Source organism: Hipposideros armiger, unplaced genomic scaffold, assembly GCF_001890085.2.
Source record: "Hipposideros armiger isolate ML-2016 unplaced genomic scaffold, ASM189008v1 scaffold_609, whole genome shotgun sequence".
Classification (NCBI taxonomy): Eukaryota; Metazoa; Chordata; class Mammalia; order Chiroptera; family Hipposideridae; genus Hipposideros; species Hipposideros armiger.
Window position 1 is genome coordinate 87,351 of NW_017731959.1, and position 27,590 is coordinate 114,940.

A 27,590-nucleotide genomic window follows, 5' to 3' on the forward strand; every position below is an offset into this window, starting at 1 on the left:
ATTTGCATTCCCACCAACAGTGTATGAAGGTTCCTTTTTAGTAGAGGCCAGTTCTTACCCACCACCAGCAAGGACTGCCCATGTCCAGACAGGAGAACATACGTGGGAGCAGGCAAATGACCTGAAAACCTTTCCCCTGCATAACTTTCTGAGAAGTGTAGTTCTGTGGTTCAGATGCCATTGTCTTACAACACAACTAACTATAGGGCAGCGGGGTTCAACAGAGGCAAACGATGCCCTCTCCAAGTTGCGTTTAGGTCCTAGTGAGATGCTCAGCTCCAGCTCCAGGCTAAGTAGTTGCTTAGAAAGCCCAGGCAGCAGTTCTCGCGGTGCGCCGAGACCACGCGCTGCCACGGAGACTTCTGGGAAATGTAGTTTTGCAGGAGGCCACTGGCTCCGCACCGGTAACTTGCGTCCCTGACACCGAGGAGTCTGAGAAATGCCGCTCTGGTCTGCGGTTAGGTCCACCCCGCGGTAGTCTCGGCCCAAGCGGCGGGATTCTCCGCCCTGGGAACTGGGAGGACTCTGGAGTGCAGTTCCCGTGAGGGCGGCGGCCATCGTTGGCTCACGGCGACCGGGCGCGTCCGGTACGCGGAGGTGCCAGCTCTGGATGTCCTCGCTCGGGCCTTGGGCCCACTGAGGATTCGGGCAAGTGTGGGTCCGGGGAGGGCGGCGGGCGGGCCTCCGGGTAACGGTGCTGGGCTCTGGGCCCTGCCGCCAGATCTGCTGATCCCAGGGTCTACCCTCCCCATGTGAGCCAGGCAGGGCCATAGCTTTCTGGGCCTCTCTGTCCTGCTCTTGTAAAATGGACATCAGGCTGGCGCTTACCTCTTACCTCATCTTCGCGAAAAGAAAAGGGGCGAGTGGGTGTACATAGTACTGAAAGAAAACGCCGTCTACAGTTGTTACCCAGTCATGAAGCTGAGGCTTTCTGTTGTAGTTGTATAACCTTGAACAAACTGCTTCAGTATCGCGAAGTTTCCGTTTTCTCATCGTTTAAAAAGGAAATCTGTAGTAATGTGCATGCCCGCTATGCATAGAGTGGTGAAGACTCAACAAGCGCGTATATAACATGATTGCTGTTGCATGAGTTGGTCTCATGTATAATATAAAAGCTTATTTACACGCGGGTGGCACCCGGTAAATGGTTACATCGTCCCAAGGAACACTCCCTTAGTTCAGGGGAAGATCGGAGCCCGAGAAAGTGATTCCCATTGTGCTTTTCCATGCAGGGGTGGCCCAAAGCTGCAAAATAAGCATGATTTTTCATGACTGCCTTTTCTTGTTCTTGATCTCTCTTCTTAGCACACTGCCCTTCTGTAAGACAAGAGCCTGGGAAGAGGACGGTGTTCACGATTGGAAATTGCAAAGTCATGTTCCAGGTAAGTTGATATGTCCCCAAATCTTCCTGAAACACCCTCTTATCAGGACTCTTGAGTGTTTGCTTTGCTGCTTCTACCATTTCCCACTTAACAAAGTCTGTTTAGGGACTGGATCCCTGATTCCTTTCCTTATAGCAAAGGATGGAGCCTGCCGAAGAACTCCAAAGTATTATCTTCTCTGTTTCCATCTTTTCTACCAGTTTTTTGCTAGAAGCCTCTGTAGAGTCTTGGGCAAAACTTTTTAAAATCACAGTTCAAAATTCAAGTTTGGAATTTAGGTTATTTGCTTTATGGTTGTCAAAGCTGTATCGTGTGGTCTCAGTGGTATATCAATCCTTTCAGTTAATTCAAGTCTAGAGATGTCTGGCATCACCTTGATTCCTCCCTTTCTCTTATAACTCACATTCAGACACTCTAGTGGGTTATAAAATATATACAGGAAATGTACAGAATCTGACGGCTGGTTACCCCATCACTGCCACCACCACTTATCACCCTTGTCCAAGCCAACCTAGATTGCAGTCGCCTCCTAGTGGGATTCCCTGCTTCTGCCCTTGACTCTCTTCAGTCTCATCTCAGTACAGCTGTCACTGATCCTTTTATATAAAATCTTTCCTCAGCTTAAAACTTCACTTGCCCTAACTCAGACTAGAAGTCAGAGTTCCGTAGTGACTTAAAAAACTTTATACAGTTAGGCTCTCTATTACCTGATCTCATCTTTCTTCTCTGTCTCCTTGTTCCCCGTAGGCTCCAGCCACACTGGCTCCTTCCTCCAGGCGTTGGAAGTTGCTGTCCCTTCTGCTTGAAATATTCTTTCCCCAGATATACATAAGCTTGCATTCTTACCTTCTCTATATCTTTGCTCAGTGGTTATTTACTCAGTAAGCTTCCCTGAACACCTATTTAAAATTGTCAGTCACCTTCTTTCAACTGTCACTTCCACCCCTCCATCACTGTTCTGCTGTTTTCCACAGTACTTATCACTCACCAGCTGATACACTATGTGTTTAGTACATACATATGCTCATTGTTTGTCTCCTCCCACTGGGAGAGATGTTTTTCTTTTTTGTTGACTGTTTTATCTTCAGTACTGAGAGTGGTACCTGGCAGAAAACAAATGCTTACTAAATAGTTGTTGAGAGAATGAGTGATGAAAAAATGGTGGGCAGAATCATGGGGTGGAAGGTGAAGCTTGCACAGGAGAAGGTGTGAGTGGCAGATGTGCATGTCGGGCAAAGTCTTGTTTCTTGGGAGTATTAGATAATTAGAATTGAAAACGTTTTTTTTTGGTAAGTGAAAGCTCAAGTGAATTGATTGCCAAAATCATTTATTGATTCATTTCCTAAACACTTATGAAGTACCTATTAGGAAGAGTCTTACATACGTTTGGGTTACACTGACATGCAGGACTTCATGTGCAGTACTGTCTAAGAGAATTGTCTACAGCAGTGGAAACATTCTAAATGTGTGCTGTCCAGCATGGTAGCCACCTGCCCCATGTGACTGTTGAGTACTTGAACTATGATTACAGTGACTGAGACATTGAATTTTTTATTTTATTTAATTTTTAATTTAAATTTATATAGCCAAACGTGGCTAGTGGCTACTGTATTGAGCAGTGCAGAACCAGTGGAAAAGTAAGAAAGCATAAGAAGTTATGATAGGTGCTAAGCTCTCCTGGGGACAAAGATGGATGAACAGCCCAGGCTACCCAGGCAAATGATGGGGAAGAAAGAGTTGAAGCATTCCTGGGGCAGCAAGGCTGGAACTGGTTTTGGTGGCCGATAGTACCAGGGAGGCAGAGGTGGAAGTGAAGTTATACTGAACTGAGAGAACACGTTGAGTACAGGTAGAGATGCCTAAGAGAGTCTTCCAAGGAACTGCAAAAATTTTCTAAAGCAGTGGTTCTTGAACAGGAGATTTTGTACTCCTTGACTTTACCCATAGGGTACATTTGGTAATATTTAGAAAACTTTTGGTTGTCACAACCCTAAGGAGGAGGGGATGCTACTAGCATCTAATGGATAAAGGCCAGAGATGCTACTAAACATTCTACAATGCACAGGACAGTTCTCCACAATATAAGAATTATCCAACCTGAAATGTCAGTAGTGCCAAGGTTGAGAAACCTGATCTAAATAAAGAGCAAAGAGTGTTAATGAGTTTTCTTCTTTAGACTTTTAATACAATGACATGAATGTGTTCAAAACTTAAAATATAAAATATCTTTGCCTTGGTGGAATAAGACCTAGTGGTTTATACATTTAACATAGTGTTGGTAAGAGTAAATACAAATGGAAAACAGAATTTTCCCTGGTACCAAAAGGGAAAAAGACCTCCCCCTTATCCTTTTTTTACAGTATTTCCTTGAGAAAAACGTGTAATTGTAAATCTTTTCCCTGTCCCTTTTGAGATGCTTATAAATCTTTTTCAAAATGAAATAAGTCTCTGCCAATTTTACAAGGCAATGAAGTCCTTCTTAGGGCCTTGGAGCCATCTCTTTGAAATACAATCATGAAGTAAGATGCCCCTTTAACTACCTGTCTTTGTGGGAGTTTAGCCTAGGGTCCTGGCTCCAAGTTCAAACTATGTGCTTATCATAAAGATAAGAGAGGTTTTATTTTTCTTATTACCAGATAAATTTAGGATGAACTATGTGTAGCAAATGATGCTGTCAAACCCTCTTACTGGAGGACAAGTTATCATTTATTTTGAAAGCATATATTTAATGGATTGTATCTGCCTGGCTTTACGGAAGGGTGAGATTTCTTTCTGTCTTTGGAGTCTCATTAGGAATTACCTATCAAGTACATTACAGTCTGGTTTAATGCTGATTCAGTAATAAAACCTGTCTCTTTTCTACACTGTAGAGAGGATTTTCTGCTTGGCAGATACGATTTTTTAAATTATTTCCCCAACACCTGACAAAGGTAAATTCCCGCTGTGGAACTAAAGACCAATGCCACTGGTGAATGTACATGCAAAATATCCCAATGAAGTAATAAGATATTGAATCAACTACTCATGGAATGAAAAATTTACCATAGCCAAACACTGTCTATTTTAACCAATGAAAGAGTAATAATGCCATTTTAAATGCATACATGTTTGCACATATTATAAGTTGACTAACCAGTAAGCTATTATTGAACATTTAAGCTTTTTCTAAAGTTTCGCTGTTTTAAATAATACCAAGAATGAGTACTGTTGAGAAGAAATCTATTTCCTTAGAATATTTTCCTTAAAATGTGCCTTTAGGGCCGGCCGAGTGGCGCGATGGTTAAGAACTCGCTTGGGATGCCAGAGGGCCCCAGTTCGGATCCCACATATGAGGGCCAGTGACACTGCCCTCTACAGCTAAGATGCTGAACAACAGCTCAACCTGGAGCTGGGCTGCCATGAGTCGCCGGCGACGGCGTGGGCTGCAGTCCCTGTGGCAGTGGATTGCCATGGGCTACCATGTGTGGCCAGCAGCCAGCGTGAGCGGCCAGCAGCCGCAGTGAGCGGCCGTCCAGAAGCCGGCGACTGATCTGCCTCGCCAGAGAAGAGCGCAATGATGGTGCCAACTTGGGCCAGTGAAGCAACATCCTCCACAACTAGATTGAAGAACAAAACGACAGCAACTTGTCTGTTCCCCTTTCCCCAATTCCCCAGCACTGTTCCCATCCCCCCAATTCCCCAATAAAAAAAAAAAATCTTAAAAAAAAAAAAATGTGCCTTTATTCTTTACCCTTACTTTCAGATCCTATTCAAGGACTACCTATGGCATGAAACCATTCTTCAGTTTTCTTGCCAGAGGGTCTCAAATTATTTTAATTATAGATTATCATACAGAGTTTAAGCATATACCATAAATGTTTTTCTTTTTTGTTTATTGATTAGTTATGTATGTATCTATCTTTAATATAAAAATGTCTTTTTCTGAAGCCTTTGGATTTTTTTTTTGAACCGTAGTGGATCTTCATTTTTTTATTATTTATCTAGCATGTAGCTATAAAAAACATAACTAAGCACTTGACTATATGCTATCAAATGTTGAATGCTGATATTTAAAAATTTTTATAATTCTGTTCCCTAACAAAATTAACTCTCCTGAAGCAAAGCTCTTACTATTTGTCTCTCACTCTTATGGTACAACAATGCCAAAAACATAATTATCCAATTATTACTTAACTTAGACCAGATTTCTGATTGTTGTCTCAGCTGCTGAATCTTGTTCCCTTTCTTCTACAACCAGGGTAATTTCATCCCTTGTCCAGTGACAGAAGAGGCCTGGGCTATGGTTGAGCCTAAATATGTTTGTTATTTCAGGTAACATTTAGTGACGTGGCCATAGACTTCTCTCATGAAGAGTGGGGATGGCTAGATTCTGCTCAGAGGGATTTATACAAGGATGTGATGGTCCAGAATTATGAAAATCTAGTCTCTCTAGGTAAGCATATCTCCCCTTCCACCTCAGTAGAGGATATTTTTCTTTTGCCACTCTGAATTAATGGTAATCCTCCTGAGTAAATGGCTGAGTTTCTGTTCCATGTTCCCAAGGAAGTATGTAGCTCTGTTGTGCCCTGCCTGAAGCTTATCTTCCCATTTGAGTGAACATCTTTCAAACCTTCCTTTGGTCCCTTTTGTGATGACAGCTTATCCTTTCTGAGGACCACAGCTTAAACGAGTTCTATATTTTTCCTGTAAGCAGGTCTTTCCATACCTAAGCCATATGTGATCACTTTATTGGAGGATGGGAGAGAACCTTGGATGGTGGAGAAAAAACTGACAAAGGCTATGTTTCCAGGTAAATCATGCGGAATCAAGCAAATCAGGTCTTCGTTAAAGATACTTGTAGAAAGTGGGGGGGGGAGGGGAGAGGAGGAGTGGGGGGTGCATTTTAGGATATTTAAGGGTGACTGTTTTCAGAGATTCCCAAATGTAACAAAATTAAGGAACCTTTAGCTTAGATGTCAAAATGACCATTCCTCCATCCCAAATTATTTTCTGTTTTAGTCATGTCATCTAATCAAAAGTAGAGGTTTCTGCCATCATAATAATTCAAAATGTTACTTTATTTGAAACAATATAAGGCAAATTACTCTTTTTAAGTCCACTTAAGGAAAAACATACTGATGGTTTTAGATTAAGAAAGCTGTCAATTAGATGGAAAATCACTTTTCAACTTAAAGTTGAGCTTCAAAGATCAAATACAAACATAAGTGTTAGAGGAAGTAAGGAATGTATAAGAAGGTTTCTAAGAATATTTTCTAATGTCCAATAAATAATAATATGCTTTCACACAGATCTTACATAAACTCACAAAAGCCTAAATTTTTGTGAGCCATAAAGTGTATTTAGATTATTTTGTTATTGTAACTTTAAAGCAGCACTATAAATTTTGCATTTTAAGCATACTAATCTGACAGCAAATTGAAATTGATTGAACGTTGGGAACCAAGGCTGTGAGAGAGAATGTCTTCTTTCACGTAAATAAATGGTTTGGGTTCCAGAATGCCTTCCACATTTTCTTTCTGATAGTTTCATTTTTTTCCACATACTGATTGCCTATATTTAACCCAGGTTATTACATTCTGTCCCTGCCTCTGTGAGCTGTCTATATTATTCTCTGTGCTCCACTTGAACTGTGTTCAGAAATCATTGAATATATGAGAGTTGTCAGAGCCATGTGTTCTCTGGGGGGTGGGGATGGGACTTTAATTTTTTCCAATTCTATTTCTATCATAGAAATTTCTTTTCAGGAAGTACAGAAAAGGCAGTGTTTTGCTTTCTTGATATGTTTCAGATTGGGACTCAAGATGGGAAAACAAGGAATTATCAACAAAGGAGGATATTTATGATGAAGATTCATCCCAAACGGTAATAGCAGAAAAAATGATAAAACAAAGTCATGAATTTTCAAATTTTAACAAGGACTGGGAATATATAGAGAAGTTGGAGGGGAAGCATGAAAATCAGACAGAACATTTCAGACCAGTGACTCTCACTTTTAGAGAAAGTTCTACTGGGGAAAGTGTTTACAAATATAATACATTTAGAAGCATCTCCCATTTAAATTTAAAGTCTATTCTTTCTGAACCACAGAGAATTTCTGCTGAAGGGAAATCACATAAACATGATATATTTAAGAAGAGCTTACCGAAAAAGTCATTTATAAAAAATGAGAATATCAGTGGTGAGAAGAAACTTTTGAATTCTAATGGAAGTGTGGCAGCCTTCAACCAGAGCAAATCTCTTCCACTTCACCAGACTTATAATAGAGAGAAGATCTATACATGCAGTGAATGTGGGAAAGCCTTTGGCAAACAATCAATCCTTAATCGCCACTGGAGAATTCATACAGGAGAGAAACCCTATGAATGTCGTGAATGTGGGAAGACTTTTAGCCATGGCTCATCCCTTACTCGACATCAGATAAGCCATAGTGGAGAGAAACCTTACAAATGTATTGAATGTGGGAAGGCCTTCAGCCATGTCTCATCGCTTACTAATCATCAAAGCACTCATACTGGAGAGAAACCATATGAATGTATGCACTGTGGAAAGTCTTTTAGTCGTGTTTCACATCTCATTGAACATCTGAGAATTCATACTCAAGAAAAACTCTATGAGTGTCGAATATGTGCGAAGGCCTTCATTCATAGGTCATCTCTCATTCACCACCAGAAAATTCATACTGGCGAGAAACCTTATGAATGTAGTGAATGTGGAAAAGCCTTTTGCTGTAGCTCACACCTTACTCGACATCAAAGAATTCACATGATAGAGAAACAATTCGAATGCAACAAATGTCTGAAAGTCTTTAGTAGCCTCTCATTTCTTATTCAGCATCAGAGTATTCATACTGAAGAAAAACCCTTTGAATGTCAAAAATGCCGGAAATCTTTCAACCAACCTGAATCATTGAATATGCATTTGAGAAATCACACTAGATTGAAACCTTATGAATGCAGTATATGTGGGAAAGCCTTCAGTCATAGGTCATCCCTGCTTCAACATCACAGAATTCATACTGGAGAGAAACCCTATGAATGTATTAAATGTGGAAAGACCTTCAGTTGTAGTTCAAACCTTACTGTACATCAGAGAATTCATACTGGAGAAAAGCCATATAAATGTAATGAATGTGGGAAAGCTTTTAGCAAAGGTTCAAATCTTACTGCCCATCAGAGAATACATAATGGAGAGAAACTCAGTAGTGCAATAAGTGTGGAAAAGCCTTTAGGCCATATGAATCACTACACATGAAAAATCATGTTAAGAGAGAAACTATGAATGCAATATTCATCATAATACACTTCAGCCACTGGTCCTCCTTGATTCAAAATCAGAAAATTTATATTTGAGGAAAGTCTTATGAATGTAATGAATATGGGAAGGTCTTTAGCAATAGTACAAAGCCTTATTGTCCATCAGCTTTCACACTGTAGAGGGTCTATGTGAAGGCAATAAATGTGAGGATGCCTTTAGCCAGTATTAATCCCTTAATTGACATAAGTAAATCCACACTGTATTTACTGTTACATACATGTAGCAAATATGGAAAAGACATTAGGCAATATGAATCTCTTATAAAATGTATAAATATGTACAGGAGAGAAGCAAATATGAATATAAATGTGGATAGTCCTTCAGTTAAAGTACATCCTTTCTACATCAAAGAACTGGAGAGAAAGTTTATGTAAGAAATGTATTAAAGTTTTCACTAAGAGCTCTTATTTTCCTAGACCTCAGAAAATTAACGCTAGGACAACCTGAAGGATGTAGGAATTGTGTTTAAATCTTTGCAGTGATGCTATTTGTAAATGGTTTTACAGGACAGCAAGCGTTATTATAAATGAATATGCATTTCTTATAGCAGCAGCTTGCAATTTTACTCGAGTTGTACATAGAAATTACCTCCAGTTAATGGGCATGTGAAGATATTTAGTCATCCAGTGGATCCAGTAAATGTTATAAAGTTGAATATTAAAGCTGCAAAAGAAGTAAAAAGTGGTGTGAATAAAATTCTTGGTTTCTAATAAAATCATTTTTATATAATGAACTCTTTCACTGTGGAACTGATATTTCTTGCAAAACTTTCTATTACTTTCCTCTGGAAGAATTCAGCCTTAATATAGCTTTTAGTGTGAGACTAACAAACCTAGAGAAAAATGGCCTGATCTCTGTGCTAAAAATGTCATTATTTTAGTAAGGATAATTCACAGTCCATCTCCAGTTGGATTAATTCACACATTTTAATGTTTACAAGTACTGTGAGAACATAACCAAGAAACAACATACTATGATAAATCAGAGCAGGCTTAACTGTGGATGTGCTTTTTAATCAGAATCCTAAGGGATGAGTACTAATTATGTAGCTTTGTGTGCACACATGCACTTGGGGTCAATCTAGACAGAGCAGATAAGCAAGTCCTGTCGTGTTTGCTGCAGCTGGACTCCCAGGATCCGGTGTCTAGTTTCAGGTTTTGTGGCTTTGAGATATTACTATTGGCAGCATCGCTAGTAACAGCAGTCATCTTTCCATCTGGATCATAATTACAGGGGCTTACCTTGAAATTAATAGTCTGGAGCCATCCCCATTATTGCTCCAGTCCACCCACCAATTTTGAAAGCATTAATTTTCTGCAGTATATCTCTTGAAGGATATGTAAGAGTTTTTGTTATCTCCACCGAAGCTGGCAGAAAATTATGGTTTGTTAAGGGGGATGGCTTCAAAGTTTTAGATGAGAAATGGAATAGTCTTACTGCCCCCCATGGTTTCCTATTTTGTGACTAGAAAGTTAACACAGATCAATGATTAGGATTGTGTGGACACTGTTGTAGATAAAAAGCTTATATTTCAGATTATGTTCTCTATGGCATTTGATAATTGTAAATAAATTTTAGGGCCGGCTGAGTGGCTCGTTGCTTAAGAGTTGGCTTGGGAGCGCCAACTCTGAGCAGTAGGGCTGCTGGTTCGGATTCCACATGGGGGCCAGTGACGCTGTGCCCTCTACAGCTAAGATGGTGAACATCCGCTCGACCTGGAGCTGGGCAGCCATGAGGCGACGGCGTAGGCTGCAGTGGGTCTGTAGTGGGCTACCATAATCTACTGTGAGTGGCCGGCAGCCAGCGTGAGCAGCCATGAGCTTCTGTGAGTGGCTGTCCAAATGGCCGGTGAGCGACTGCCTCACCCGGGAAGAGCACAATGATAATACCAACATGGGCCAGTAAAGTGACGTCCTCCACAACTAGACGGAAGAACAAAACGACAGCAACTTGTCTGTTCCCCTCCCCCAATTCCCCAATAAAAAAAATCTTAAAAAAAAAAAAGCTAATAAACCAATAAAAGGAGATAAAAAGGAATTAAAAAATAATCCAAAGCAGATATAGTGAACACTGAGTCACTGCTACGTAGGGGAAATGCAGATTCAAATTCCTGTGAGCCTCTGGTCACCACAACCAATCAGTACATGACCTTTTATGGAATGTTTTTTGTTTAAAGGCACCTCATTTAATATGTTTCTGATTAGCAAGTGGCCGGTTAGCTCAACTGGTTAGAGCATGGTGCTAATATGTTTCTTATAAATAAATTATATGCAATATTTCATTGTAACAAAAATATTTCAACTATGTCCTTTTTGTGTAATGTACTCATTATTGTACTGCTTTAACTCTCAGTCATACACATGCACAAACAGGACATATGTACAGTACTCAGACAATAAGCCAGTACACAATGCACAGTACTGTGAACATACACAGTATGCTGTTCAGTACAGTCATATGAAGTAATTCCTAGAAAAAAAATTAAAGGTTAACTATTCAGGATAATCTTTTGGCCAGAGAAATATCTTTCTCAGTATCTGATATCTCTTCATACTGAAGAGAAACATAATTGTCATCCCTGTGAAAGGTTTCTGTGGCAGGTAACCATTTATCTAAATGGTCATATTAGAAATTGACCCAGCTGAGAGCCTTACACTACACCTGAGAATTTTCCATGAGAGAGACCCAGTGGTTATTATGAATTTAGGAAAAATGTATACAATAACTTCCCATGTTTATACGAGAAATCCATCTGAAGGGTATTTTGAGAGGTAGAAGAGAAAGGAAATGGAAATGTGTGTATGGCTTCTTTCCAATTTCCCTGACACGCTTATAATAACTGGTCATTTTGAGGTGTGGGAATTGGGGTATGAGGGATAAAAAGGCCTCATCCCCTTCATGTGTTTTTTATAACATCCAAAGTTGGACCACTGAGGGTAGCTCTACCAACAATTATTAAAAGTACTCTTTATTCCAAAACACTGTCATGTCTACCCTTGAGGAACATAAGCTAGGTGATATGCAGACCCAGGAAACACGCAGGAGCCCTAGTGAGGTTCCAAGGTGGGGCACAGCAGTCCAGGAAAAGAGAACTATATCTAAGCCCCTGAGGTTGGCTGGAACCAGGTCAAGGCTAGTGTGGCCAGAGATAACAGCAATTGATAACTGATGGAGTGGGGTAGCAGGGCCAGATGCAGATAGGGCACCATGGAAATTTGGATTCAATTATTATTCTGTGAAACCATGGGAAGGTTTCAGCAGGAACACAAAAGATTTTCTCCTATTTTCTAGAAACGTTAGAGTTGAGTGTTTTACATTTTGGTTAGAATTTTGCAACCTTCTAAACACTGCATGTTTCTTTCCCCATGTTGGCCGCCTCCTTGTGTGTTTCTGTGGATTAGGTAGATGTGCTACATCTCCCAGTCTTGGCAGAGTGGCCTTATATAGTCGTGTCCTGTGGGGCCCAGCGGTGCCGTCTCTCTGTTCACCTGAGCCAGGTGCTCCAAGAGGTTTCTCCACACAGTGCACTGGCCCATCACACATCCTGCAGTTCCATCAAAAGTAAAATTTTAGTTCATGTTTATATTTAATTGGTTATATTTAAAAGGAAAGGTATGTCACCAGTATGAGTTCGTTAAAATTGACCGAGGTGAAAACACTTGCAAAAAACCTTCCTACATCTTTTAAACTCTGGTATGTATCTTTCGATGGTGAGTAAACGATGAGCTGTGGCTGAAGACCTTCCCACACTCTCTACATTCAAAGGGTTTCTCTCCAGTGTGAGTTCTCATGTGTTGAGTTAAGGCAAAGTTGTCACAAAAGGCCTTTTTGCATTCTTTGCACTCGTAGGGTTTTTCTCCAGTGTGGATCCTGTTATGCCGAACAAAATTTGCAGGCTGGGAAAAGGCCTTTCCACATTCTCTGCATATGTAGGGCTTCTCCCCAGTGTGAACCCTCATGTGTCGAGTGAAGGAAGAGCTATAGTAAAAGACTTTGGTGCATACTTGACACTCCAAGGGTTTTTCTCCACTGTGGGTCCTATTATGTCGGACAAAAACAGAGTGGTGCGTAAAGGTCTTCCCACATTCCCTGCACTCATAGGGCCTCTCACACGCGTGAATCCTCGTGTGTTGAATTAAGGAAGAGCTGTCACAAAAGGCTTTGCCACATTCTTGGCACTCAAAGGGCTTCTCTCCAGTGTGGGTCCTCTTATGCCGGATAAAAGTGGAGCGATAAGTAAAGGCCTTTCCACATTCACTGCACACATACGGTTTCTCTCCAGTGTGAATCCTCATGTGTTGAGTGAAGGATGAGTTGAGGCAAAAAGCTTTTCCACATTCTTTGCACTGAAAGGGTTTTTCTCCTGTGTGGGTCACATTGTGCTGGATGAAAGTGGAGCGGTGGGTGAAAGCTTTACCACATTCTTTGCACTCATAAGGCTTATCTCCAGTGTGAATACGCTGGTGCTCCGTGAGGTGAGACCTGCGTTTGAAGGCCTTCCCACAGTCGATACACTTGTATGGTTGTTCCCCAGTGTGAAACCTCATATGTCGAATGAAGTCTGCCCTATAGCGACAAGCTTTCCCACATTCACTGCATTCATAGGGCTTCACTCCAGCATGAATCTGTTGATGCTGCACAAGAATCCAATTCTTGCTAAACCCCTTTCCACATTCCTTGCATTTGTAGAGGTTATTTTTTCCATCCATCACAGAGTCTTTTCCTGGTCCTTGGGAATCATGTGCACGCAGCACATCTCGTGTAGTGACTCGCTCCTGTAAGCCCCTTAAACACAGACTATCTTCTATCTCCAAATCATCATGCTTGTGGCTCAGCCTCCTATGGCATGTCTCCTTGTGGGGGTTTGTTCCTGGCCTGAAACTCTCTTCCCTCATTTCTGATTGCTTTTCCCGATCCCTCGCTTGCTCCAACTTGGAGTTCCTTGAGGTTCCCTGTGTCACTCTTTCCTTACAAGAGGCTTCCTCAGTGATGGCCAGCTGAGAAGCAGTAGGCTCTGTGGTTTCAAGTTTTACTTCTTTACCTGAAGGAAATTCAATACAAAAAACGGTATATATGAATGACGTCAACAAAGAATACACAAAATTACCTTGTTAGGGGGAGAATGAAGATAAAAATAATGCTTCTAATGCTTACTGCATTTTCATATCTCTTAAACCCAGATTTACAATTTCTTTCTTTACAAATCCTTGAACTCTTGACATCTCTGAAAGGAAACCCAGAAGGAAAATCTGGGGCAAGGCAAAAGAATCTGGAGACGACTCCTCAATCTCCAGAATGGGGGAAGGTGGGTAGAGTAATAATTACATTTTGTGTAATGACTGTGCTCTAAGAGAGGATATCTCATGGTGCTATGACAGCACAGAGAAGGTGCACCTAATTTGGCCCAGGTGGAAGACAGAAAGAGGTCAGCAGAGGCTACTTGGAAAAGGGGCTATGTGGGCTTATTTCTACAGGAGAATAGAAATTCCCAGTCAGAGGAATTAGGAGGAAAACTGCAGCAGACAGAAAATACAAAGGTTCAGAGTCTTGACAGAATGCTGAATGCCAGGCAAAGTAAAGCAGATGAGAGGATGAAGATGGTGGAGATGTGGATGGAAAGGCAGGCAGGGACAGAAGAGAAACAAATTCTCAGGATTCTGGCCTGTGCGAAAGAGGGGGAGTGTGAGAAGCCATGGGGTGGACATACTGAGTCTACTATGTCTGAGTAAAGACTAGGTGAACAGACATAAAATTGATAACATCTAGATGAAGAAAATTATAAAACTTAACACATTAATTAAGATCTACATAAAAAGAGATTAATAATATAAAGTCATTGATTTTCCTCATATTCTTCTGCAAATTCAATACAACTTCAGTTAGAATTCCAATAGGGCTTTTTCATGGATACTGATTGTGGAATTTACATAAAAGAACAAAGGGACTAGGATATCTCTGAAGAAGAATAAAGCCAGGAGGACTTCCCCTTTGAAGGTAGGAGTATGATGAATTTATATACATCAAGACAATGTGACATATGGGCTGGCCGAGTGGCGTGTTGGTTAAGAGTTGGCTTGGAATGCCAGCTCTGAGCAGCAGGGCCCCGGTTCGGATCCCACATGAGGGCTAGTGATGCTGCGCCTTCTACAGCTAAGATGGTGAACAACAGCTCGACCTGGAGCTGGGCTGCCATGACTCGTCTGCAGCATAGGCTGCAGCCCCTGCTGCAGTGGGCTGCTGTAAGCTACTGTGAGTGGCTGGCAACCAGTGTGAGCGGCTGTGAGCGGCCGTACAATGGCCGGAGAGCAACTGCCTCACCCGGAAAGAGCGCAATGATAATACCAACATGGGCAAGTGAAGCGATGTCCTCCACAACTAGACTGAAGAACAAAAGGACAGCAACTTGTCTGTTCCCCTTCCCCGATCAACCAATGCTGTTCCCCTCCCCCAATTCCCCAATACAATTTTTTTTTTTTTAAGATTTTTATTGGGGAATTGGGGGATGGGAACAGTTCTGGGGAATTGGGGAAAGGGGAACAGACAAGTTGCTGTCGTTTTGTTCTTCAATCTAGTTGTGGAGGACGTTGCTTCACTGGCCCAAGTTGGCACCATCATTGCGCTCTTCCCTGGCGAGGCAGATCAGTCGCCGGCCTCTGGACGGCCGCTCACTGCGGCTGCTGGCCGCTCACGCTGGCTGCTGGCCACACACGGTAGCCCATGGCAACCCACTGCCACAGAGGCTGCAGCCCACGCCGTCGCCGGCGACTCATGGCAGCCCAGCTCCAGGTTGAGCTGTTGTTCAGCATCTTAGCTGTGGAGGGCAGTGTCACTGGCCCTCACATGTGGGATCCGAACCGGGGCCCTCTGGCATCCCAAGCGAGTTCTCAACCATCGCGCCACTCGGCCGGCCCTCCCCAATAAAATTTAAAAAAAAAAAAAGACAATGTGACATAGGCATAAATATGAAAAATATGTCTGATGAAATATGGTCAAGTTTTGGAGATAGCTGGATATTGGGTATGATGAAGATGGAGGTGTTGAGAGGTTGTCCAACTTTGTTATTGGCCTTCTCAACTTATTGAATCGCAAAGCCATTAATTCAAAATGGGGTCATTTTTAGGTATGATGGGTGTGAGATGCCCTTGAAACCTTCGAGTGAAGATGTGGAACTGTGGAGAAGGGTGAATGTTTGAGACACACTCTGAGGGGCTGAGAAGGCGTTGGCCAGAAACACTCACTGGCTGACTGAGTTCCTGAGGAATAATAGAGGGGCGAGATCATGAGTCTGCCTTGGTGCCGATCCACACACACGATGGCTCCAGCTGCCTTCAGCAGCCCAGGTGTGGGGCTGACAAGAGCAGATGTCCCCTTGATGTTTTATAAGACAAAAAGGTGAAAAGATAACAAGACTAGGGACTCCTTCTGAATATTTGATTCACAAATGGAAGGATGGATGCATGCACGGATGGATGTATATATAAATAAATGATTGGATGGAGAGGTAGAAAAGAATGGGATGCGAAGGATAACTGGAGGTAGTAATCTGCAGAAGAAGAAAGGACTGTCTTCTGAATCCAGAAAGAAGTTTGAGATGTCATTATTCGTTATGACTAATAATACAGGAATATTGCTAATAGGTAACTTTTGTTGAGCCACTTACTTTGGGTCAGGCAGTAAGCTAATACAAAGTTTTCTGCATTACCTAATTACATTCCTGAACAACCCAATGATCCAAAAACTATCATTACAATGTTTTTCAAATGTAGGCCAAGTTTAGCAGGCTGAGTATGTGTTCTTCATACCCATGGATTCTCCTTGGGTACAAAGCTAAACCACATTTTCCAGTGTGATACGATGTGTAGCCTAATGGACAGTTCTTGACAATGGAATGTGAATGGAAGTGATGTGTGTGTGTAAGTGGATATGACTACTCTCCTTCTCTCCTATTCTTCTTGGCCAGTTGGATAATGCCAGGGCAACCTTAAAGCCATATACTGACAACAGAATGCACCTGGATCCCTGCATAATTATGTGGTACGGAGTTCCCCTGCTAACTCACATTAAACATGGCATGATGAGAAAAAAAACCCTCTTATTTAATCTGATGACCCACCAAGATTTTGCAGTTTATCTTTTAAAGCAGGTAGCAATAACTCAGGCTAACCTGTGTAGCAAAGGCCACAGTGAGATCACACAACTGCCCCAGGATCATGAGGCTGGTGAGTGGCTGAACAGTTAGAGCCTGTCACTTACCTAATATACCACATTTTAACCCCAGTAAAGGCAAAGAGAGTGATGGGGGTGGGAAGACAGGGAAACACAGTTCAAGCTGCTCCATGACCACCCAGGAAGACCACAAAATGAAACTGTTGCCCAAAGAGTTCAGACACAGTGGTCCCCAGCTGACTGCCATGACACCCACCTGCCAGACTCAGCCACTTACCTGTGCAGGTGCTTTTGGAGAGGCCTCTCTTCACTATCCACAGTTCTTGTCCATACTCCAGGAGGTAGATTAGCTCTGGTTTGGGAACAGGCTGCCCTGTGCATGTAAAAATAAATGGGGCAGGGGGATATAGGGAAAGACAAAAGAAAAAAATCTCAACTATACAGAACTATACACTTCTAACACACCACATGAAATCCCAGAAAGGGGACTCCTCCATCCAGATGGTTTTCTCTCATTAAGTCAGTACCTCCCCATGCATCAGAACTACCTAGAAATGTCTGGGTTTCAAACACAGAACAAATTAAACCAAATCTCTGGGCATAAGGACTGAGCCTTGGTAGTTTTCAAAGCTGCCCAGTGATTCTGGTGCCCAAGGATAGCTAAAAACACCGGACTAAGTCACTTGGTGAATGGCATCTACTGATAGTCAGTTGTCTGAGGTAGGCTGTGACCTAAAACTGCTACCCATTGTGAAGAAAGAGGCTTTCATCCAGGCTGGGAAGATAGGGCGAAATGTGGGGACCTGCTGCCTTGCGTGCTGGGGCATCATCCTGTGCCTACTTCAAGGATTCTAGCCTGATGGCCTGGACTAAGGAGAAAAAGCTGACAGTGAACCAGGTTGGCATCTACCAACCCAGGAGCCAGCCCCACCTCAGGGCTTCTCGTTAAGTGAAGTGATAAACTTTTTTCAGGGTGACACCAATATGAGATGGTTTTCTGGTACATGCAGCCAAACATGTTTTGCCAAATGTGAAAACTTAAAACCAGGAGGACTCTGGAAAGAAGTCAGTGACTTAGGCACCACAGATACTTTGAGTAGAAAATCCTGTACTGCAAGCCAGAATGCATCCAGTTGTGACTTAGCAAATGCTCACTGGCGTCTGCTATATGCCTGGCACTGAGCTCAGCGATGAGGCAGTGGAAATGGTGAATCAGATCTTCCTTTATCTCTAAGGAACTGAGCTCACCGCCCCCTCAGGGACTTGGCACATGTTGGTCTCTCCACCTAGAATACTATTCCCCATATTTCTCCTTTAAACCACTAACCACAATGGTTATAAAATAACACTGTACTTATTGCATTGATGACTGACCTCCTGGGAGAGACTATGTAGACACAATGCTGGGAAAGAACTGTTAGAGGTAACCAGTTGGACATTTGGGAAAAGGGAGACCTTGGGTCTGCATCAGTTTGTATTCAAACAGATTTCTGGGTAAACTAGACATTTAGATTTAGGTGGAAGAACATTTGGGATTTATTAATTTATTATATATAATATGTACATAGCACTTGCTATGTTCCCCGTTCTATTTCTAAGTACTTTAAAGGTATTAGTTCACTTGGGCTAAGTGAAATGATACTATAAAAATATGATAAGATCAAAATTGTAGTCCCAGCAAGCTCATGCTGCTTGCTCTAGTCTGCGAGTCCTGCAGCTGTTCTTTCTGCTGAAAGGGAGATGAGCCAACAGCCATGGGAGTGTTAAACATGCAGCACTAAGCCCAGGCTCTCTCACCACCAAGAAAGGCAGGAAACAAAAGGAAAAAAGAAAACAGCTTTTGCAGATGCTCATCACTACCATTTGAAAATGTGTCTGTGGGGCCGGCCGAGTGACTCAGTTGGTTAAGAATTAGCTTAAGAGCACAAGCTCTGAGCAACAGGGCCACCGGTTCGATTCCCACATGGGCCAGTGATGCTGTGCCTGAGCTGAGCTGCCGCTGAGCTGCCCACAGGTGGCAGGATGGCTCAGCTGGTGAGAGCACGTGCTCCTAACGAGACTGCCTGTTCGATGGTGGGCTATGCCTGCCTGCAACTAAGACTGAAATCAGCACCTTGAGCTGAGCTGCTGCCCAGATGGCTCAGTGGATAGAGCGTGAGCTCTTAACAACAAGGCTGCTGGTTCGACTCCCGCCTGGGATGGTGGCTACGCCCACACGCAACTAAGATTGTAACACAGCACCTTGAGCTTAGAGGCCACAAGGTGCCGAAGGGCAGCCAGATGGAGAGTGGAGCCCTCCACAACTAAGATTGAAGAACAACAACTTGGCTGGTTCCCATTCCGCAATTCCCTAATTTAAAAAAAAAAGAAGAAAAATGTGTCTGTGCATCCTCTAAAATTAATTCCTATAGCAGCAGAGAAGAGAGGCATAAGCCTTAGGAAATAAGGGACAACTGTGCAGTTACCAGAGGCCAAAGAAGAATTTTAGCTGAGATTGTGTTGCTTAGATACCAGTAGCACTGATGACAAATACCTTCTTGTCTGTCTGATTCACCCCCTCTCGGAGAACTTCCCATTATCCACAGGTCCTGCTAACTGGGCTGTGGAGACATTTGACCCAACTAAGCTCAATCAAACAGTTTCCCTTTTATGGAATCTGGAGTAAAGATGTCAGACTGGGGCCAGCTTGTGCTGTACACTTGGGTAAAAGTGTTGAGAAGAACAGTTTCTTATACAATAATCCCTGATGCAGGCACAGGGAAGACAAGCAAGAGGAGGGTGTGGGGAGAAGGGAAGGTGAGTTCCTGAGGTCTTCTCAACCACCCATTTTTAGAGAGAGGGGATGGAATGAAAGAGAATGTGGGTACCACATGGGAGAAAGATGAGGCCTTACCCAGTGAGACCAGGAGTCCACAAATCTCCAGCATCACCTCCTGGTATAAGGTCTTCTGGTCTAGGTCCAGATGTCTCCATTCTTCCCTAGTGAAGGTCACAGCCACATCTTCAAATGATACCAATGCCTAGAAAGTCAAACAGAGGTGGCAGGGTGGCCGTATGCCTATTGAGATTACAGCTTACTGCTTGGTTAGTGACAAAAGTCCAGAGACCCAAGGCCTTAATCACTGAGTATCTCCTGAGACTCTAGCTCCGTACTGGGCTCAGGAGGGGGTAAATGGTGCCTTTGACAGAATACAAAGGTGTGGGAGAGAAAAGCTTCCTATATGGGAAGCCATTGGACAGTGACACTAATACTCTCATGCGGACTGTGAGGAGCAGACAGTAAGTGCTCTGGGATGTTATAAGAGTGGGATAAAAATAATAATTCCAAAAATGATAACAGCGGCAAGAGCTGAACCTCACTGGTCCACACTGTTTGCCTATACCTGGGAGCTTTAGATGCTGTGTTAAAGCAACTAAAGTGTCTAGTTCTGGAGCTAGACTCCCAGGGTTTAAATCCAGCTGTTTGAACCAACATATGTTGATTTCTTTGAGCCTCAACTTCGACATCAATACAATAGTTCCCATTTCACCAGGTGGTTGTGGGAATTAGAGAGAAAATGTTCATAAAGTGAACACTGCAGTGCCCAGCACACCAGTGCTAGATGTATTTGCGAATTTCATTGATCTTCCTGTAGCCCATGAGGTAAATACCATCACAGTCTCCATTTCACAATCAGCAAACGGAAGCTCACTAAAGTTGCTTAGAGTAGTTTGTCTAATGGGAAGGAGCAAAATTTGAACCCAGGTACTTCTGGAAGGGGGTTTAGATTTAACGCAGGTCCAGCCATGGTGGGGAGATTAGATTTAATCTAAGTGTGACTGGAACCCCGGAAGGTAGAGTCTTTCATTAGTCAACCACTTAATGAGGACCTGGTACAGGCCCAGCACTGTTCTAGGCCTGGGGATAGAGAAGAGCTGCTCATTGGGGAAAGACTGACAAGAAACTAAACAAATGTGCAAGATAAAGTCATATGACACTAAAGTCTCTGAAAACAACAAGAGAGAGTGAGATGACTACAGAGATTAGGGGGATACTTTAGATGGGACAACCGGGGAAAGGCCTCTCTGAGGGGACACCGGAAAGAGGCTGGAATGAAGTTAGGGAGCAAGTCAGGAGAGGAAAAAATAAGTCCTGAAGGTGATCAGACCTATATGATGAGAGCAAACAGGTGGCATTCGGAGAGTAACTTTGGACCAGTTGTGCGTTTACATCCCAAGAGACTCATTCATATGCACTGTCACTAATGAATATTGTAGTGGATTCACTATTCAAACAGAAATAAATGTGTTAAACAGGAAAATGGGTTCACTCCAAGTGGCAAGCCACCTTCACTTGTAGTACCACCCTGATGGCATCTGCAAAGATAAATACAGTGATGGTCATCTTCAAGCCTGTCCTGGGACCTTCTCGTCCTATCCAAGGAGCAGCAATTCCGAAAACGCTGCTTCCACGTGACCTCTCCTCTCCGGGCTCAATCCCAGCTTTGAGCTGGGTCAAGGCCTGAGTCAGGGAGGCCTGGGGGTCACACTCTCAGTGGCGTGAGCCTGAGATAACAGCAGGACCAGGGGAGTCACTCTCCAGAAACCACATCCACAGATGTTCTCCGGGCCGTACTGCGCCCTGAAGGAGGCAGGTCCCACGTATCCCCTAGCCACGTCCCTCAACTGAGAGAGAAACATATTCCAGTTTTAGACCCGGGGGAATGGAGGGTGGGGGCGGCAAAGCGACACGCTGAAGGTTACAACCAGAAGTGGGGCCCTCTCTTTCTAACCCCTGGCCTGGATTCAGAACCCTGGGTTGGAAGTGATTAGATCTGCCATTCCCCGCGGGACCTTTAGTTCCAAGAGCATTAAGATGGAAAGGCGAAGAGTTCCGGGATCCCCCTATATCACAAAGGGTGGCACCGTAAGAACGGCGACTCCAGTGCGGAACCTTCCACTCACCGGCGCCGCCATAGGGAGCGAGACCGCGAGAGGGGCGACAAAAGCCGGTCCAGCCTGTTCGGCCGACCCCTCACGCCAGCCCTGGGCGGGGTGACCTGGCACCTCAGGGTCCGCCGTGTAGAACGCGCACCAGGCCTAGGGCGCCGCCTCCAGGAGCGGCGGAGATGAACGGCTGGTGCCGAAGCCCCAGAGAGCGCTCGGCGGACAACCCTGTTATAAGGCGGGGTGACGGCGCGTACAAAAGCGCGGAGGTACTATTCTCCTCACTATCCTTTGCTGGGTCTCGAAGAACGTTCTGGGAAGCGCCCTCCGCCGGCGCTCCAACCACCAGGGCAGGTTAGGACACACCCACCACAACCAAATGACGTCCTAAGACAAGACGCCGGAAGTCCCGCCCATGCTTTCTCAGAAAACGCCCCTTTCTGCTTTCCGTCATTGTCCCTGTGCCCGCCTCCGACGTGCTCTGCCTTTGGGTAATGTAGTTTCCAACAGTCCTGGTGCACCACAGAGCGCAAGACTTGTTTCCTGTGAAACCGGGTCTTTGGGTTCCAAAGAGAGGGCGTGGCATCGCTTCATCTTAAAGGAGACCCATACGGATATCCGGAGCACTTCGGGCAATATCCTGACCGTACGTAAAGACCTCTAACATGTGATCCATGTATCGTCTTATGTTTTGACAAATATCACCAATGACAATGCTAAGAAGTACATCAGAAGATCCATTCCTTGAACTTCCCTGTGTACCCCTGCGCGAGCACTTCACCTCTCTGAGCTAGGATTTACAATGAAAAATGAATAGAGTAAATGTTCCCTGAATCAGTAGTTTTCAACCCACAGCCCCACAGCATTACCTGGGAATTTGTTACAAATACAAGTTTCACTTTTCACAAATAGGCTACCATCAAAATATGACAACAATGAAATCAAAATAATGCTATAAGTTTCAGTAAACTTATGTGGCCTGCCCTATACTATGAGTCAGGAGCAGCTCCTTCTGTTGAAAAGGAAAATTAGGGGCAGCCAGTTAGCTCAGGTGGTTAGAGCGCAGGCTCATAACACCAAGGTCGCCGGTTCTATTCCCACATGGGCCTTAGAGCTGTGCTCTCCACAACTAAATTGAAGACAACTACTTGACTTGGAGCTGATGGGTCCTGGAAAAACACACTGTTCCCCAATAAAATTTCTAAAAAGTAAAAAAATAGAAAAGGAAAATTAGCCAAAGTTAGGGGAAGTCTTGAAGATTTATCACTAAAGCAAGACTGCCTGACAACAATCAGAAGGCAGGAAAGCGAAAGGAAAACTGAACAGCTTTCTCAGGGTGTCCATCAATGTCAGCTGATATGTCTGCACACCCTCTAAAATCATCTTTACCAGCAGTGAATTGTGGACCAGGCTTTAGGAAGCGAGGGATGGTCATGTGGGCATCAGGGGCAAAAGGAGCCTTCCAACAGAAGGCTGGGTGTTCTGCCTGACTCATGCACTTTTTGGAGACTGGCTCCTCACCTCCAGCCCCTGTTCACTGGGTTATGGGGACACCTAACCCAACAAAATTTGACCACTCAGTTTCTATCTGGTGAGTATCTGGAATAAGGACTTCAGACCGAGGCCAGCCTATGCCAGGTATTGGAGTGAGAGTGTAGGCTTAGTTTAGTTCTTGGCTTAGTTCTTGATTTCACTTCCTTTTTGTTTTGGCCCCTCACAGTACCTGCCTGGACACAGTGAGAACAGGAAAGAGGAGATGAGACAGGAACACAACAGGAGTTATGGGTAGGAGGGAGGGTGGGCTCCAGAGGCGTTGTCTACCAGTCAGTCCTAGAGAGGATAAAATGAAGGAAGAGATTGGGGGTTCCCCACAAGGGAGGGAAGTAAGCCTTACCTAGTGATACCAGGAAACCACAAGTCTCCAGCATTACCTCCCAATACAGGGTCCCCAGAGGTGCCAAGCCCAGTTGCCCCCACTCTCCCCAAGTGAAGGTCATGGCCAAATACTTGAAGGTCATCAATACCTGTAAAGTCAAACTGAGACAGTCGCATTGGCCTCAGGGCTGTTGGATTAGATTAGTGACTGTTGCTTGGTCACTGCTAAAGGTGCAGAGAACTCCAAGGCCCAAATCACATCTAGTGAGCTGAGCTCAGGGCTATGCTCAATGTGGAGGCAGATGCGGACTTTGTTTTTTTTTAAAGATTTTTATTGGGGAATTGGGGGAAGGGGAACAGACAAGTTGCTGTCGTTTTGTTCTTCAGTCTAGTTGTGGAGGACGTTGCTTCACTGGCCCAAGTTGGCACCATCATTGCGCTCTTCCCGGGCGAGGCAGATCAGTTGCTGGCTTCTGGATGGCCGCTCACGCTGGCTGCTGGCTACATACGGTAGCCCATGGCAACCCGCTGCCACAGGGGCTGCAGCCTACGCCTTCGCCGGTGACTCACGGCAGCCCAGCTCCAGGTTGAGCTGTTGTTCAGCATCTTAGCTGTAGAGGGCAGTGTCACCGGCCCCCGGCCCTCATATGTGGGATCCGAACCGGGGCCTTCTGGCGTCCCAAGCCAGTTCTTAACCATCGCGCCACTCGGGCGGCCCAGATGCAGCCTTTGGATGTAATGCAAGTGTGCCAGAAAGAAAAGCAATCAATGGAAGAAGCCACTGGAGAATGACACAAGATTAGGACAACCCCATGGGACTATAAGGTGATGACAGTAAGTGCTTTGGTGTGTCAGAGAATGGAAAAATATGATTAAAAATTCCAACAATAACAGCAGCATCAGCTGAGCCTCACTGATCCTCACTGTGTGTGGGCACCATGCTGAGGGGTTCACGTACTGTGTTAAAGTGTTTAAAGTCATCCCTGGACCCAGATTCCCAAATTTCAGTCCAGCCTCTAGAAACCAAGCCTTGCCAGGTGCATGACCTAGGGGAAAATCACTTCATTTCTTTGAACCTCAATTTCTCCATCGATACAATAATGCTTCCCACTTCACCAGGTTGTTGTGATCATTGAAAAGAAAACATTTCAAAAGCAAACATTGGAGTGGCTGACTTATGGAAGGACTCAACGTGTGTGTGTTTAAGAGTTTGGAAGTTTCTATATATTCTTTGCTATTACTAGACTTTGTTTTTTAAAACAATTTCAGATTTACAGAACATCAGCAGGTAATAGAGTTCCCATAGTAAACCCCCCCACCCAAAATCCCCTATCATTAGCATTCTACATTAGTATGGTACATTTGTTGCAACTAATGAATTGGTACATTGTTATCAACTAAAGGCCATCATTTATTTAGATTACCTTAGTATTTATCTAATGTTATTTTTCTGTTCTAGGATCCTATCCAGAATAACACACTGCATTAGTTATGTCTCTTCAGGCTCCCCTTGGCCGTGACAGATTTTGTTTGTTTTTGATGAACATGAGGAGTATTAGTCAGGTATATTGTAGCATGCCCCTCTGCTGGATTTAACTGTTTTTCTCATGATTACGGGTTTTTATCATGGGGTTATAGGTTTGAGAGTGAAAGGTCACAGAAGTAGAATGTCGTTTTTATCACATTATATTAGGTGTATCTGCTATCAGTATGATTTATGACTGACTGTTTAAGTTTACTTTGATTACTTGGTTGAAGTAGTGTTTGGCAGGATTCTTCATTACAAACTTACTCTTTTTCCCCACTGTCCATACTGTATTCTTTGAAATAAGCCACAATGAACAGACAACACTTAAGAAATGGGGCATTATGTTCCCTCTCCCTTAGGGTAGAGTATCTGATTTATTTGGAATTCTTCAGCATTGGAGATTTTGTCTCTTCTTCCCCCTTTCCTAACTTATTTAATAATCTATTTATATAAGTATGTACTCATATATTTTAATCCTGTGGGTTATAATGCCATTTATGTATTTGTTGTTTCTCAAATTATTCCATCTCTGGCCATTGGAAGGTCTTTCAGTTGGTTCCTGTGCCTCTTTGACATGCCCCTGTTATTGTGTGGGTTTTTGGAGCACTTCCTCACTCTCTGGCATTACAAGATGCTCCGTGCATCATCTTGTATATGCATGTATATTTCTTGCCCCAGTGCTAGACTCAGCCACTTCTCCAAGGAGCTTTGATTCATTTTACTAGAGAATTTTATTAGAATCAATATCTGGATATTAGGGATGCTCATTGCTACTGGGGTGTCATTGTTTTTAGGCCCTCTCAGCTGACAAAACAAAGAAATATATGTGTATGTACTAACCTGTGTAAATACCATCTCTATCTATGTTAAATTAAACATGAGTTCTTACTGACGTCTCCAGCTCTAATCCACTACGACATGGATCATTCTAGCCTCTTTCCCTTGCTTACCTGTAAATTCCCATTCAAACAGTGAGACGCCTGGCTCCTACCATCCACCAACCATTTACCTGATACAGGCATACCTCAGAGATATTGCAAGCTCAGCTCTAGACCACTGCAATAAAGTGAGTAGCACAACAAAGTGAGTTGTTACCTTTTTGCTGGTGGAGGCTCTTGCCTTCAATTTGTAAAAAATGCAACATTTGTGAAGCCCAATAAAGCAAAGTGCAATAAAATGAGGTATACCTGTATACATGGAAAGCAGTATCAGAATTGTTAACCTATATCCACATGGGAACAACTTACTCAACTAAAGTGCATACTTGCAGTTCATTTTGCCTTTAGATTCTATTCATTTCCAAGTTACTTACTTAGGACAGCACCTTTTCCCCTACGCCCTCTGTTTTATAGGGAGGTCGTTTCATACATTCACAATACAATTAGATTCTCTTGTCACAGTCAGCATTCTTTTCTGGGATCCCCTTGCCCTCCTAAACTATTTGAATTTGTATACATTAAAGTTCACCCTTTGTGTTGTACAGTTCTGTGGGTTTTGACAAATGCGTAACGGTACCACAGAGATCGTTTCCCAGCCACAAAAATCTCCTGTGCTTTGCATAGTCATCTCTCCAACCTTCCTCCACCCCTCTGGCAACCCGTGATATTACTGTATCTATAGTTTTGTCTTTTCCCGAATGGCACATAATTAGAATCATACATTGCTTTTTCAGACTGGCTTCTTTCACTTAGCAATTTGCATGTAAGAACGCTCTACGTCTTTTGTGCCTTGATAGCTCATTTCTTTTTATCACTGAATTACACTGTATGTATATACAACAGTTTTGTTTGCTGCCCACTCACATGTAGCCTGAAGTGCTCAAGTAAGTTTTGTGAATTTCAGTATGTTCTGTGAGGGAGAAGAGAGAGAGAAAAAACCTCCAGATAGGACCATCACAAGGAAGACAGAAGAGAGTTATTGGGCTTCCCTGAAGCAAGTGGACACACTGAGGGTGTTATCTCTAAATGTGATTTTTTTTTATTCTTGAAAACATTGAGCATATAGATTTCTAGGGCTGCTTCTCTGCATATCCCATTTTATGGGAGGCCCCCACAAATCCCAATTGCCTCTGATCTCTGTGGTCTTCACCCTATCTTCCCTGGGCTCCACTTCCTGGGCAGTTTTAGAAAGTGTTGGGGAGCCAGCAGGAAGATTGGAGGCAGGTCCTTGAGCTGCTCTGCTTTTCTTTCCCCCAAGGGTCACAGCCCTGCTCTCTCTGTTATCAAAGTCCTGAAAACAGTAGCTTTGTGTAATTTTATCCAGTTTTATAGTTGTTTATGGCAGGAATGTAAGTTGCAACTATGCTACTCCTTTACAGCCAGAACCTAAAACAACACACCTAAAAGGGGGGGGGGGGGAGTGATTCTGAGAGCTTGAAAAATCTAATTCTTAATGTGGAA

General features: G+C 43.3%; 2 protein-coding genes across 5 annotated transcripts; one reads left to right on the forward strand and one right to left on the reverse strand.

Annotated features, from left to right (window-relative positions):
• Nucleotides 1-9,442, forward strand: LOC109372025 (zinc finger protein 181). Of its 4 annotated transcripts, none has more exons than XM_019624847.1 (5): nt 1-648; nt 1,306-1,382; nt 5,694-5,814; nt 6,073-6,171; nt 7,171-9,442. In XM_019624847.1, exons 2-5 carry the CDS (start codon nt 1,374-1,376, stop codon nt 8,631-8,633), a joined length of 1,692 nt encoding a protein of 563 aa, XP_019480392.1. In that variant the 5' UTR covers nt 1-648; nt 1,306-1,373; the 3' UTR covers nt 8,634-9,442. The 4 variants fall into 4 exon arrangements, with proteins under 4 accessions (XP_019480392.1, XP_019480393.1, XP_019480396.1 ...); XM_019624848.1 differs by having other exon boundaries at nt 1-587; XM_019624851.1 differs by lacking the exon at nt 1-648 and having other exon boundaries at nt 655-1,382; nt 7,171-7,244; nt 7,470-9,442.
• Nucleotides 9,443-10,675: 1,233 nt separating this feature from the next.
• On the reverse strand, nt 10,676-22,144 carry ZNF599 (zinc finger protein 599). The gene is made up of 4 exons (XM_019624856.1): nt 21,807-22,144; nt 19,756-19,882; nt 17,140-17,235; nt 10,676-13,737 (listed from the first exon to the last, which is right to left on the reverse strand). Exons 1-4 carry the CDS (start codon nt 21,816-21,818, stop codon nt 12,380-12,382), a joined length of 1,593 nt encoding a protein of 530 aa, XP_019480401.1. The 5' UTR covers nt 21,819-22,144; the 3' UTR covers nt 10,676-12,379.
• Nucleotides 22,145-27,590: the final 5,446 nt, after the last annotated feature.